Source organism: Ovis canadensis, chromosome 4 (assembly GCF_042477335.2).
Source record: "Ovis canadensis isolate MfBH-ARS-UI-01 breed Bighorn chromosome 4, ARS-UI_OviCan_v2, whole genome shotgun sequence".
Lineage (NCBI taxonomy): Eukaryota > Metazoa > Chordata > Mammalia > Artiodactyla > Bovidae > Ovis > Ovis canadensis.
Window position 1 is genome coordinate 92,646,185 of NC_091248.1, and position 15,323 is coordinate 92,661,507.

Genomic DNA, 15,323 nt, shown 5'->3' on the forward strand with positions numbered 1-15,323 from the left:
ACCTTCTACAAAGCATGTGTGGTGCTCAGACATGTCCTACTCTTTGCAACCCCATGGATTGTAGCCTACCGGGTTCCTCTGTCCATGGAATTTTCCAGGCAAGAATACTGGAGTGGGTTGCCATTTCCAGCTTCAGGGGATCTTCCCAACCCCAGACTCAAACCCAAGTCTCTTGCGTCTCCTATGTTGGCAGGTGGATTCTTTACCACTGCGCCACTTGGGAAGCCCCTATAAAGCCTAATTAAGCCTAGGAAGCAGACAATGAAAAATCTTTGTCCCCAGATATCTACACTTTCTTGTTCAAGGATGCTTGAAAGTTCTGCATCAGAGACGATCTACTTTGAAGAATAAAAGAATACTGCCCAAAGTGAGTGCCTAGGACCATCAGCACCAGCCTGATAAGGATAATCTGATGCTCAGATTGAGGATAACGGATTTCTCAAAGTTACACAGCTAATAACTGGCCAAGCTGGGATTTGAACCAAGGTCTGTGTCACTGCAAAGCTATACTTTTAACTCCTACATTATATTGCAGCACTTTCATGTCCTAAGCCTCCCTGTTCCTTAAACCACGCAGTTGGCAGATTATCCCCTCAAGCTTAAGAAGGGAGCTAGGCAGTCAATGGGGGTGACGACTTTCTGCTAGTTCTCTCAGACAAGACTTAGTTCCTGTGAGACTGAGCCAGATGAGGCTTTGTTGAGGAATCTCCTTGTTCCCAGCTGGCGGAGGAGACACATGTAGGAGAAGAAAATCACCTTCATCAGACTATTCATCAAACTATTCAAAGCTCCAGCAAGTTGCCTAGCACCAACCAAACTAGGAAGATGGTGTGAATGATTTAAATCTATTTAAATTTATACCTATTTAAATCAAATAGTATGCAACCCCAGTGTTATTCTAGGGCTTATTGTTTTACCTGTCCCAGAAACCTGACAGTGTCAGAATCTCTGGAACTGGTCCAGACAGACAGTTTAAATGTGTCACTCTCACTTAAGGGCCACACGTGTGGGAAGTGTGTGAGAACGTGTTTCTTCCTGCTCCCACAGAGAGGCAGAGAGAGAGTGTTCTGCTTACAGGTGCAGGCTCAGAATCAGATGAAGAGGCTATTACAGTTGTCCCCTTGTATGTTGGGGGACTGGTTCCAGTACCCACCAAGACATGGAAACAACTTAAATGCCCATTAACAGAGGAATGAATAAAGAAAATGTGTTACATGCATAAAATATAGTATTACTCAGCCATAAAAAAGAAAGAAAGAAAGGCATTTGCAGCAACATGGATGAATGAGCTTATCTACAAAACAGAAGCAGAGTCATAGACATAGAAAACAAATTTATGGTTACCAGGGGGTAAGGGAAGAGGGATAAACTGGGAGATTGGGACTGACATATACACACTGAAAGTGAAAGTGAAGTTGCTCAGTCGTAACTTACTCTTTGCGACCCCATGGACTGTAGCCCACCAGGCTCCTCAGTCTATGGGATTTTCCAGGCATGAATACTGGAGTGGGTTGCCATTTCCTTCTCCAGGGGATATTCCCGACCGAGGGATAGAACCTGGGTCTCCCGCATTGTAGGCAGACACTTTACTGTCTGAGTCATAAGATAGATAACTAATAAGGACTTACTGTTTACCACAGGGAACTCTACTCAATACTCTAATGGCCTGTAGGGAAAAAGAATCTAAAAAAGAGTGGATATATGTATAACTGATTCACTTTGCTATATTCTTGCTATATGCTTGATTCACTTTGCTATAACACAACACTATAAATCAACTATACTCCGATAAAAATTAAAATAAAATAAATATTAAAAAAATTCACTTCACCCACTTAAAAAAAAAAATCCCTAGGAGTTACAACCCAAAGAGAAGATGGCCCCCTTCTAGAACCGAGAGAACCATGAACTTAGCAGAAGAGTTTGGGGCTCCAAGAAGGGAGGGCATAGCACATGGGCTCCATGGTCAGTCACTTCGCTTTGTCACTTAAGCCCCTTTTTCAGGGCCCGGGCACTCACCTCAGCCTGCCAGATGGGGTTCACAGTGTTGCCAATGATTTTGGATCGCCTCTCCTGTCCGTGGTGGGGGAGGGCAGGAAAGATGCTGTGCTTCCCAGGCTGAATAGAAATCTTCAGGTAAGGGTCTGGGTTGAAAAACATCCCTTTCTTCAACCCCATGGCCTGGAAATCTATAAAATAGAGGATATTTCAATTTTATGTGTTTTAGCAAGGTTAAAGATTATCTGTCCGTGGAATTCTCCAGGCAAGAATCCTGGAGTGGGTAGCCATTCCCTTCTCTAGGGGATCTTCCTGACTCAGGGATCAAACCTGGGTCTCCCGCATTGCAGGCAGATTCTTTACTGTCTGAGCCATCAGGGAAGGCCCAAAAGATTATATAAGGTTTTATACAAGGAGAAGAGTCCATCTGAAACACGGAAAAAGTGTTCAATCTTGAACCACCATTTTTCACCTCGTTACAAAACATGGACTGATGTGTCTCCAGAACCCATTACATGGAACATTTACTGATGCATATTAAATTGGTTTGGTAAGAACTGCCTGTAATAAATCAATACTGGCATTGTGGTCACTATGCTTTTCAAGAGAGGACCGTTGACCTTTTCTGGTTTGGACTTCTGGCGCTCCTCAGGCTGGTTGGGATGAGGCGGAGGGTTACCTCAGGAAACCCGGGCGCACGCTGAGGAAGGAAACCCGGGCGCACGCTGTGGAAGGAAACCCAGGCGCACGCTGAGGAAGGAAACCCGGGCGCACGCTGAGGAAGGAAACCCGGGCGCACGCTGAGGGAGGAAACCCATCTTGGAAAATTCAGTGGGTCTAGGTGAAAATTCTTCCAAATGGAGACAGAAAAACAAGGGCTCTAGTCTCACAGTAAATAGGATCTTCACTGAGTAAGGAAAGAGAGAATTAGGAGAAAAAAGAGAAAGATGAAGATTAAAAGAGTGAAGAGCAGGGGCATTGGAGGAAAGAAGAAAATCATGGCCTCCATGGAGCTAATGTACTTCAGTGAGGAGAGTTCTGAGGAGAGATCATGCTGTCAGGAGGAAAGCCTTGGAAAACGGAGCCATTCCCTGTAATTGAAAGTATCTGATCATGTAAAATTTCATGCTGTGTGTAGGGGGGAGAGAGAGGTGATAGTGGTTTATGGCTGTTCTGCCGACAATCTGAAATCATATTTATTGGAAATAAATTTATAATATCAAAAACATAATTAAAAATTTTGTATTATTAAAGTATTTTCCAAAAAATTGTTCCTACTTATACATAAGTAAAAGACACAGTTAAAAATACATTGGGTTGATTCTCAAGTATGGTATAAGTTGTGAGGTGTTTGGAGGAATTTGTCACTGATGGAAAAAAGTACAGAAGCTTTCATGTGAATTTAGTTAAACGATACTTTGAATTGATTCAAAGCAATCTCCATAACAAAACTGTTCTTCCACTGTTGCATTATAATATACTGCTGTGAGGTGGAATAAAGGTTAGAAAATACAAACATCACAGAAATTTGCAAAACTCAGGTATCACCCATAGAAATCTGTGACAGCCTGAGTCTTCTCTCCTTAGAAAGGTCTGTTTGTAGGGTTGATCTTTCGCTAGTGTTGGGGGGGTTCTCATACCTCAGAACTGATAAGAACTCATCTCTGTGCCCCAAGTGTTTGCGCAAACTACCTTGTTTACACTGAACGCCTGCTTTCGTCTGGGAGTCTGGAATTTTAATAGGTCCTAGGAGGAATTTGGCCACATGAGCAGCCTCCAGTGAAAACCTTGGACTCTGAATCTTTATTGAGCTTCCTTGTTTCCCTGGTGGCTCAGAAGGGAAAGAATCTGCCTGTAGTGTGGGAGACCTGGGTTTGATCCCTGGATCAGGACAATCCCCTAAAGAAGGGAATGGCAACCCACTTCAGTATTGTTGCCTAGAGAATTCCATAGACAGAGGACCCTGGTGGGCTACAGTCCATGGGGTCGCAAAAAGTCAGACATGACTGAGTGACTAAAAAAATTTTTGATAGGTAATAATTCATATTTTTATCATAACTTGTTGCTGGGGAAAATGAACCCAAGCTGTACGACTCCAGTGGGAGAGGACTCATGGAAATTTGCACCTGGTTTCTTCCAGATTTCATCCCAGGTACCTTTTTCCTTTGCAATTTGCTTTTTCTCTTTTCAATGATTTATAGTCATGAGTATGACAATACTCATGAGTTCTCCTAGTGAATCATCGTTTCTGGGAGGTGGTACTGGGGACAATGGCCGAGGATGTGATAGACATATAGATTTATTTACCATAAAATAATATGACTATCATCGCCTTCATCACTTCCACCACTACTGCCAGCCATTTATTGATTAGTTACTAAATTCTGCGAACCATTCTATGCCCTTCAAATACATAATCTGATTTAATCCTAACTACAAACTCTATAAAGTAGTTATTATATCACTAGTTTGAGGAAGAAAATATAGATGCTTCTGAGTTAAGTAACTTGAACAGGTTTTTATATTTGGTCAATGTCAGAAATGAAATTTGAACCTGCCTCTTTGATTCCAAAGTCTGTGTTTTTAACCAATATGTGATACTACCTTTTTATAAAAATTCCAACTTTGGCATCAGATTTTATGACAATCTGATAGGCACAGAAATCTTCAGCTAAAATATGCTGCCCTTAAAGCTCTGTAGCCTTTACTTCATGATTTTAGTGGTCTGTATTATAAGACAAATCTGAAATTAACAAGAGGTTTATTCTTTTGTATCATGCTTTTTCCACTCAGATGGCTACTCTATTTGCATTTGAAAATTTCTTTTAAAAATAGCATTTATCTAGATGTTGCTCTCTGCACATACTTTTTTCCTAGTACGCGATAGTCAGACTTAAGGATGCAAAATTATATCCAGCTCAAAAAAATCTTTCTGCTATTATTATTTGTTCTGATCTCTCCATCAGAATTATCCATGTATTGCTCTGTATTTGTCATCCATCTTTTTACTTCCTTATCTTCTTAATGTCTGACTCTTCTATGTTTTTGATAAGAGAATCTCAAGTCGGTCTACCACATCATCGATTCTAATAATGTAGTGGTGAGTATGCGCTTCACTGCTTTCTAAAATCTCTCAAAGCTCACTTTGAATTCAATGACTGTACCTTTCAGAATTTATTTTAAATCTCTCCTTGACTATAATAGACAGAAAAATGGTCTCACACAGATGACCATGATCTAATTCCTGGAACCTGTGAATATGTCACCTTACACGGTAGAAGGGACTCTACAGACATGCTGAAGAATCTTGACTGAGATGGAGAGATTCAGTGTGATGATAAGAGTCCTTATAAAGAGGAGGAAGGAGGAGCAAAATGAGGAGAAAAGTGATGTGACAGCAGAAGCGGAGACTGGAGTGATACAGCCGTGAGCCAAAAACATGCGTGACAGACTTTAGAATCTCAAAGAGATGAGCATATTCTTCCTAGAAGATCTCAGAAGGGAAGTAGCCCTGCCTGTGGGTACCTTGATTTTCAGCCCTTAAGATTAATTTTGGATTTCTGATCTCCAGAACTGTATGAATACATGTGTGTTGTTTCAAGCCACTAACTTTATGGTAATTTGTTACAGCAGCAATAGGGAACAAATACACTTGACTTTCTTTTAGCTTCAAAGACCTCCCTTATCATTTTTCTTCATCCTAGATTTCTTACCTGATAGATTTTGCACTTTCCTGTGTTTTATAGAGTGTACAAACAGACGAGTGACATATCCTTTACTTCTCCTCAGCAGATATTTGTGACAAAATACATCCTTTTTCCTCTTGAGTGTTATGTCCTTCAACTTTTTTTCCCCCATTCTCCATACGTTTTTTAGGTCCACGAGAGGTCCATGAGTAGGTTGTGTGTAGCCCTGGTATTGTCCATCTTTAGATAGTTTGGTTGTACAATGGGCTGCAGTTAGAATCCTCATCCCTACTTTTATACCTGGAGATGACTAGCATGTAGTTAACTTCTTTGATAATTTTAGGTTTTGCTTAGTTATAGATTTGATGACCTTTTAAGCTTTCTTTGAGGCATGACATTTATCATGATACTTTAAGCAGTATTTCCTTTTCCTTGACAGTGAGTTAAACACAGACATATTCAATTACAAAGTATTATATCTCCACTACCATTCCAGGCGTGCTTCTTTAGTTGCTCATTTTATACCTCCAGCCACATTTCATTGCTGGCAATTTTTGCCTTGAGATTAACTGTGAGAAAAATGATATATTGGGGACCACAGGAAATGAACCAATCCTAATCCTTAGAAAGCAGCTTTTTGAACCAAACTGGTGATGGTAGTGGGGTAGTTTCTTTTCCTCTGGTCAGTCTATGAGTCCATGTTTGCATGGCAGAGCCAAAAATGGGAACCAATGAATGGAGATTTTGTCTCTTTCTGCAGTTCCATGCTGTCTATCCTGAATGGCATCCCTTGTAGACGTTAGGATTTTAGTGAGCTCTGGTTGGTGAAATTATCAATTTCTTACAGACAGTAGTTTTTCTGGCTTCTACTGTTTCTGAAGGCTTGTATAAATAATTGTTAGTTATCAATCATTTCAATGGGAATATAAGAATAACAAATCAGGAGTTGTTAGTTTTCTGTCCTAGTAATACAAATTATTGAGTTTTTTCTTAAAAAAAAAACTGAGACAGACACATTCTATTGATGAATGTGTGCTTTTTTAAAAGACTTACTTTCTTTTAGAGTAGTTGTAGATTAATAGCAAAATCAAAAGGAAATACACAGATTTTCCCATGTGCTGCCTGCTCCACACATGCATTGCCCCCCACCCCCATTCTCAACATCTCCCACCAGATTGGTACATTGGTTACAAGTGATGAGCCTAGATTGACACATCATCATCACAGTGTCACTTTGATGAGAGACACTTTACCTTTCTTCCCCAAATCCATAATTTACACTAGGATTCACTCTTGGCACTATACATTCAATGGGCATTGGCAAATGCATTATCACATGTACCCATCATTACTCTCTCAGAGTATTTTCACTGCCCTAAAAATCCTGTGCCCCACCTGTTCATCTCTCCTCCCCATATCCCCTAGAACCACTGATGTTTCTATCATCTTCATAGTTTTACCTTTCCAGAATGTGACAATAGTTGGATTCACATAGCATGAAGCCTTTCTAGATTGGCCTTTTTCAATGAGTAATATACATTCAAGATTCCTCATGTCTTTTCATGGCTTGACATTTCATTTCTTTTTAGCACTGAATAATATTCCACTATCTGAATGTACTACAATTTATTTATCCATCCACCTACTGAAAGACATCTTGATTGCTTCCAAGTTTTGGCAATGATAAATAAAGCTGCTATAGATATCTGTGTCAGGTTTTGGGGTAATTTCCAAGCAATGTGATCATGGGGTCATGTAGTAAGAAATTTTGAAAGAAACTACCAAAATGCATTTCAGAGTGTCTGTACCATTTGTTTTCCTACCAGCAATAAACGTGAGTTCCTTTTGCTCCACATCTTTGCCAGCATTTAGTGTTTTCAGTGTTCTGGATTTTGGTCATTCCAATAGGTACATAGTAGTATCTCGTTTTAATTTGCCTTTCCCTAATGATATCCACTGGATCATAAAAAAAGCAAGAGAGTTTTAGAAAAACATCTATTTCCACTTTATTGACTATGCCAAAGCCTTTGACTGTGTGGATCACAATAAACTGTGGAAAATTCTGAAAGAGATGGGAATACCAGACCACCTGACCTGCCTCTTGAGATATCTGTATGCAGGTCAGAAAGCAATGGTTAGAACTAGACATGGAACAATAGACTGGTTCCAAATAGGAAAAGGAGTACATCAAAGCTGTATATTGTGAGCCTGCTTTAACTTATATGCAGAGTACATCATGAGAAACGCTGGGCTGCAGGACCAGATGGCTTCACAGCTGAGTTCTACCAAAACTTTAGAGAAGAGCTGACACCTATCTTACTCAAATTCTTCCAGAATACTGAAGAGGAAGGCAAACTTCCAAACTCATTCTATGAGGCCACCATCACCCTAATACCAAAACCTGAAAAAGATGCCACAAAAAAGAGAAAACCACAGGCCAATATCATTGATGAACACAGATGCAAAAATCCTTAACAAAATTCTAGCAAACAGAATCCAACAACATATTATAAAGATCATACATCATGACCAAGTGGGCTTTATCCCAGGGATGCAAGGATTCTTCAATATCCACAAGTCAATCAATGTAATACACCACAGTAACAAATTGAAAAATAAAAGCCATATGATTATCTCAATAGATGCAGAGAAAGCCTTTGACAAAATTCAACATCCATTTATGATAAAAACCCTCCAGAAAGCAGGAATAGAAGGAACATACCTCAACATAATAAAAGCTATATATGACAAACCCACAGCAAACATTATCCTCAATGGTGAAAAATTGAAAGCATTTCCCCTAAAGTCAGGAACAAGACAAGGGTGCCCACTCTCACCACTACTATTCAACATAGTTTTGGCCACAGCACTCAGAGCAGAAAAAGAAATAAAAGGAATTCAGATTGGAAAAGAAGAAGCAAAACTCTCACCGTTTGCAGATGACATGATCCTCTACATAGAAAACCCTAAAGACTCCACCAGAAAATTACTAGAGCTAATCAATGAATATAGTAAAGTTACAGGATATAAAACCAACACACAAAAGTCTCTTGTATTCCTATACAATAACAGTGAGAAAACAGAAAGAGGAATTAAAGAAACAATTTCATTCACTATTGCAACAAAAAGAATAAAATACTTAGGAATATATCTACCTAAAGAAACTAAAGACCCATATATAGAAAACTATAAAACACTGGTGCAAGAAATCAAAGAGGACACAAATAGATGGAGAAATATACCATGTTCATGGATCAGAAGAATCAATATAGTGAAAATGAGTATACTGCCCAAAGCAATCTATAGATTCAATGCAATCCCTATCAAGCTACCAATGGTATTTTTCAGAGAACTAGAACAAATAATTTCACAATTTGTATGGAAATTAAAAAAGCTCGAATAGCCAAAGAAATCTTGAGAAAGGAGAATGGAACTGGAGGAATCAACCTGCCTGACTTTAAGCTCTACTACAAAGCCACAGTCAAAAAAAAAAAAAAAGCCACAGTCATCAAGACAGTATGGTATTGGCACAAAGACAGAAATATAGATCGATGAAACAAATAGAAAGCCCAGAGATAAATCCATGCATCTATGGACACCTTATCTTCGACAAAGGAGGCAAGAATATACAATGGAGAAAAGACAATCTCTTTAACAAGTGGTCCTGGGCAAACTGGTCAACCACTTGTAAAAGAATGAAACTAGAACACTTTCTAACACCTCACACAAAAATAAACTCAAAATGGATTAAAGATCTAAATGTATGATCAGAAACTATAACACTCCTAGAGAAGAACATAGGCAAAACACTCTCTGACATAAACCACAGCAGGATCCTCTATGACCCACCTCCCAAAATATTGGAAATAAAAGCAAAAATAAACAAATGGGACCTAATTAAAATTAAAAGCTTCTGCACAATAAAGGAAACTATAAGCAGGGTGAAAAGGCAGCCTTCAGAATGGGAGAAAATAATAGCAAATTAAACAATGCACAAAGAATTAATCTCAAAAATATACAAGCAACTCCTGCAACTCAATTCCAGAAAAATAAAAGACCCAATCAAAAAATGGGCCAAAGAACTAAAGAGACATTTCTCCAAAGAAGACATACAGATGGCTAAAAGACACATGAAAAGATGCTCAACATCACTCATTATCAGAGAAATGCAAATCAAAACCACAATGAGGTACCATTTCACACCAGTCAGAATGGCTGCTATCCAAAAGTCTACAAGCAATAAATGCTAGAGAAGGTGTGGAGGAAAGGGAACCCTCTTACACTGTTGGTGGGAATGCAAACACTATGGAGAACAGTGTGGAGATTCCTTAAAAAACTGGAAATAGAAAAGCCATATGACCCAGTAATCCCACTGCTGGGCATACACATCAAGGAAACCAGAATTGAAAGAGACACATGTACCCCAATGTTCACTGCAGCACGGTTGATAATAGCCAGGATATGGAAGCAACCTAGATGTCCATCAGCAGACAAATGGATAAGAAAGCTGTGGTACATATACACAATGGAATATTACTCAGCCATTAAAAAGAATACATTTGAATCAGTTCTAATGAGGTGGATGAAACTGGAACTGATTATACAGAGTGAAGTAAGCCAGAAAGAAAAACACCAATACAGTATACTAACGCATATATATGGAATTTAGAAAGATGGTAATGATAACCCTGTATGCAAGACAGCAAAAAAGACACAGATGTATAGAATAGTCTTTTGGACTCTATGGGAGAGGGCGAGGGAAGGATGATTTGGGAGAATGGGATTGAAACATGTAAATTATCATATGTGAAACGAATTGCCAGTCCAGGTTCGATGCATTATACTGGGTGCTCGGGGCTGGTGCACTGGGACGACCCAGAGGGGTGGTATGGGGAGGGAGGTGGGAGGGGTGTTCAGGATGGGGAACACATGCACACCCATGGCAGATTCATGTCAATGTATGGCAAAATCAATACAATATTGTAAAGTAATTAGTCTCCAATTAAAATAAATAAATAAATAAATAAAAAGAGAAACGCTGGGCTGGATGAAGCACAAGCTGGAATCAAGATTGCCAGGAGAAATATCAATAACCTCAGATATGCAGATGACACCACCCTTATGGCAGAAAGTGAAGAAGAACTAAAGAGCCTCGTGATCAAAGTGAAAGAGAAGAGTAAGAAGTTGGCTTAAAACTCAGCATCCAAAAAACTAAGATCATGGCATCTGGTCCCATCACTTCATGGCAAATAGATGGGGAAACAGTGGCTGGACTTTAGTTTTGGGGCTCCAAAATCACTGCAGATGGTGACTATAGCCATGAAATTAAAAGACCCTTACTCTTTGCAAGGAACGTTATGGCCAACCTAGACAGCATATTAAAAAGCAGAGACATTACTTTGCCAACAAAGGTCTGTCTAGTCAAGGCTATGGTTTTTCCAGTGGTCATGTATGGATGTGAGAGTTGGACTATAAGGAAGGCTGAGCACTGAAGAATTGATGCTTTGGAACTGTGATGTTGGAGAAGACTCTTGAGTGTCCCTTGGACTGCAAGGAGATCCAACCAGTCCATCCTAAAGGAGATCAGTCCTGGGTGTTCATTGGAAGGACTGATGCTGAAGCTGAAACTCCAATACTTTGGCCACCTGATGCAAACAGCTGACTCATTTGAAAAGACCCTGATGCTGGGAAAGATTGAGGCTGGAGGAGAAGGGGATGACAGAAGATGAGATGGTTGGATGGCATCACCGACTCAATGAACATGAGTTTGGGTAGACTCTGGGAGTTGGTGATGGACAGGCAGGCCTGGTGTGCTGCAGTTCATGGGGTCACTAAGAGTTGGACACAACTGAGTGACTGAACTGAACTGAATGACATTCGATGTGGAGCACCTTTTCATATGATTATTTGCCATCAGTTAGCTTCTTTTGGTGAGATATCTGATAAGATCAGAAGATCTCTGATCCATTTTTCAATTGGGTTGTTTTCATATTGTTGAGTTTTAAGAATTCTTTGTATATTTTGGATTAACTGTACTTTATTAGATGGGTCTTTTTCAAATATTTCCTCTGAGTCTGTGGCTTGTCTTCTCATGTTCTTGACATTGTTTTTTGCAGAGCAGTTTTTAATTTTAATGAAGTCCATCTTACAATTTTTTCTTTCATGCATTATGCCTTTGGTGTTGTATCTAAAAAAGCATTACTCTACCCAGGGTCATTTAGGCTTTCTCCTATGTTATCTTCTAGGAGTTATATAGTTTTGTGGTTTACATTTAGATCTGTGATCCATTTTGAGTTAACTTTTTAAAGGGCATAAAGGTCTGTGTCTAGATTCTTTTTTTTTTTTTCTTTTGCATGTACATGTCCAGCTGTTTCAGTACTACTTGTGGGAGGGACTATTTTGCTCAACTGTATTGCCTTTGCTCACCTTTCAAAGATCAGCTGACTATATAGCAGACTATTTCTGGGTACTCTAGTCTATTCCACTTATCTATTTTTCTTTCTTTTTTTTTTCCTCACAAGTACCACACTGTCTTGATTACTGCAGTTTTATTGTTAGTCTTGAAGTTGGGAAGCATCGATCCTCCAACTTTGATATTCCCCTTTGACACTGTGTTGCTTGTTCTGGGTCTTTTGCCTTTCCTTAAGCATTTTAGAAATCAGTTTGTCAGTTTTCACAAAATGACTTGATGGACTTTTGGTTGGGACTGCACTGATTCTACAGATCAGTGTGGGAAGAACTGACATCCTTACACTATTAAGTCTTCCCATCCATGAACATGGAATATATCTCCATTTATTTTGCCCTTTGATTTAATTCATTAGAGTTTTGCAGTTTTCCTTATAAATAGCTTATACATATTTTGTTAGATTTATACCTAAGTACTTCATTTGGGAAGATGCTAAATAGAAATAGATTTGTGCTTTTAATTTAAATTCCATTTGTTCATTGTGGTAGATAGGAAAGTGACTGACTTTTTGTACATTAACCTTGTTATTATCACTTATCAGTGGATTTTTAGACGCATGTTTGCTTTACTGGGGGCTCACTTAGACATGGAAACCCCTGGTTGACTATTCATCTTCCAAGGACACTCATGAACACTCATTCATTTCTTTGATCTCAGATCTTTGACATTAATGGCCTGCAAACCATTTGTTGTTTTGACAATGAACTAAAGCAATAGTTTTCAAACTGGGCTTGATAGAGTTCTAAAGCTTCATGCCATTGTGTCTTTGCAAAGATCACTTTGAGTAAAATTGAGTGAATGGGGCTCTGAACTTTCTATATCATTTTTGCTAGAGCAACTCAGTTTTTCTTTATATTTTTAATTTTTAAGTTATTTTAGATTTAAAGAACATTTAGCCAATTTCCCTACTAACATGTTCCAGAACTATGGTACATGATGAAAACTAAAAAAAAAAATGAAATGATTCTTAACTATTAACTAGATATGATTAACAAAATTACAGGCTTCATTTGGATTTCCCTGCTCCTTCCACAGATGCATTGTTTTGAGCAGTTCAGTTTTTATCTGTTTTGCCAACTGGACTTCATGTGAGATTTTCTTTAGATAAAGGTCTGCTAGTTGCTTCTTGTCTCAGATTTTCCCTACCTCCACCTTATAAGTTCTCAATTACTGCTATTTAGCAATGGAGGAAAAGTAGAACAGTAGCTCCTCATCATTTCCTCTCATCTAAAGAATGCACCTATTCCTTATTGAACTCTCCAGAATATTTATGGGGTCAAGGGGAATTTTAAAATATATTTTAAAATTTTGTTTTACAGATGGAGAAATTGAGGCAAGAGGTTGAGTAACTTATAGGTAAGAGTCAAACTGAAGGTGTCTCCTGATTGCTGACTGAAATTCTTATTTTTTCCACAAAGGCCTTCAGATGAGTAAAACATACCTGAGAGAGAAAAGCTGATCAGCCTCCGACTTCCTTGCCCTTGCACGGTCTCATCAGAACCAATGCTTTTAAAAATCTGTAAGAAGGAAAATGGGAGACAAGCAAAAGAAGCATTGAAATAGATACATTCCAATACAAACATGCTTAATCACAGTTCTTTCTGTAACTATAGATACAAACACAGAAGTATAATGATTTCATTAGGCGACTATCGATTAGAATAAGCTTTTAGCAACGTAATGTCTTTTCCAATAATAGAATGGGAAATGCTAGTGAGGATGAGGGGGTACTTCTCAGAGAAATGGAAAGCAGCAAACATAATTAGTGTAATATCAGAGGTCCTTTCTAACTACCTATGTAGATAATGCCTTTTAATATTCAAATTTACAAAAAGGTATTTATTAAAGCAGACCCTGAGGCAGTAAAATTGAGAGGTCAATAGATGTTTACTGTTGTAATTACAAAGTCTTTCTATTAGCAAAGTATAGTTAAAACTGCCGTATCTCCATTTTTTCTGATCTGTACTATCTAGAGAGTCCCAGGAAATTTTGTTTATTGGAGAGGAGCTGAGCATGACATTAAGAAGCTACTCTGAGGTCTCTTTATTTAACTGCCTTCCTGGGAAGTTTCAGAACACAGCTGTTACATGGGTTATCTTCATCTAGTGAAAGTCATTCAGTTGTGTCTGACTCTTTGGGACCCATGGACTATACAGTCCATGGAATTCTCCAGGCCAGAATACTGTAGCCTTTCCCTTCTCCAGGGGATCTTCCCAACCCAGGGATCACACCCAGGTCTCCCGCATTGCAGGCAGATTCTTTACCAACTGAGCCACAAGGGAAGCTCATCTTCATCCAGTAGGTATTTGCAAATCAGGTTGCTAAAATGTTTTATTTTCCATCATTGCTCAACATTGATCTGTTAATGGATTACTCAAAGCAGCTAGAGTTCTTGTTTCTATTCTCTTCTAGGCAAGTTTTACCCTGAAATGATTCTGAGTATATATTCAAAGGCAGAGTTACCTTTGCATATGTTACATATTTGGAGAAAATAATACGAAAAAAAAAATCTGAATATAAAGCAAATCTCTACCAGGTCCACTTTTTAGAAGATAAGCTATACTGAAGAAGGGAAAAACAGAAAACTCAGTGACCTCTCACTCAAAGTCTCTTTGTTTCTAGGTTGTGTGGGCTTAATGTCTCTCTGCCTGTCAGTATTCTCGATGCTGAAAGAGCTGTGATTGGATGTGACTGTCAATTTACTTTATTTGAGACTAAGAGTAATGACTGGGCATCACTAAGGCTCATAGTTTCAGCCCAAGGAGAGTCCAAAATGATGATTAGAAAACCTCTTTGTTAAGCAGGTGCCCCTGGTGGACTTCTATGCTTGGCTGCAGCTCATGTGCTAATCTTCCCAGTATGTCTGCTGTTAGGCCCCCGTACAAGATGCATCTCAGGGATTCTGGGCTGCCCAGCAGATGGAATCAACGTGGGTGACATACTGAAAGGGGTGACTTGGAACACTGCTTGGTTTGAGGTATCAGCCCTCTTCACACATCTTGCTCCTTCCCAGTTTGTGTTTGTCTTTCTTTTCACCTGGCTGACCCAGAGCAGCAGAGGTCAGCAAACAGAGCAGAGACTGCAACCTCAGGCTGGACCACTCTTCTAGCTCTCAAAGTAGCCAATATGCATGGGTCTAATCAGGATTCGAAATTTTTTCATGTTGAAGA

General features: G+C 39.0%; 1 protein-coding gene across 2 annotated transcripts in view; it reads right to left on the reverse strand.

The window, feature by feature from the left end:
• The window catches only part of HECW1 (HECT, C2 and WW domain containing E3 ubiquitin protein ligase 1), a 488,368-nt gene that overhangs the window by 165,960 nt on the left and 307,085 nt on the right, over nucleotides 1-15,323 (reverse strand). For both annotated transcript variants that reach the window (XM_069588229.1, XM_069588230.1), the window contains 2 exons: nucleotides 13,595-13,670; nucleotides 2,020-2,189 (listed from right to left, as the gene is read on the reverse strand). In XM_069588229.1, the coding sequence (XP_069444330.1) occupies nucleotides 2,020-2,189; nucleotides 13,595-13,670 (246 nt within the window). The remainder of the gene's footprint in view (nucleotides 1-2,019; nucleotides 2,190-13,594; nucleotides 13,671-15,323) is intronic.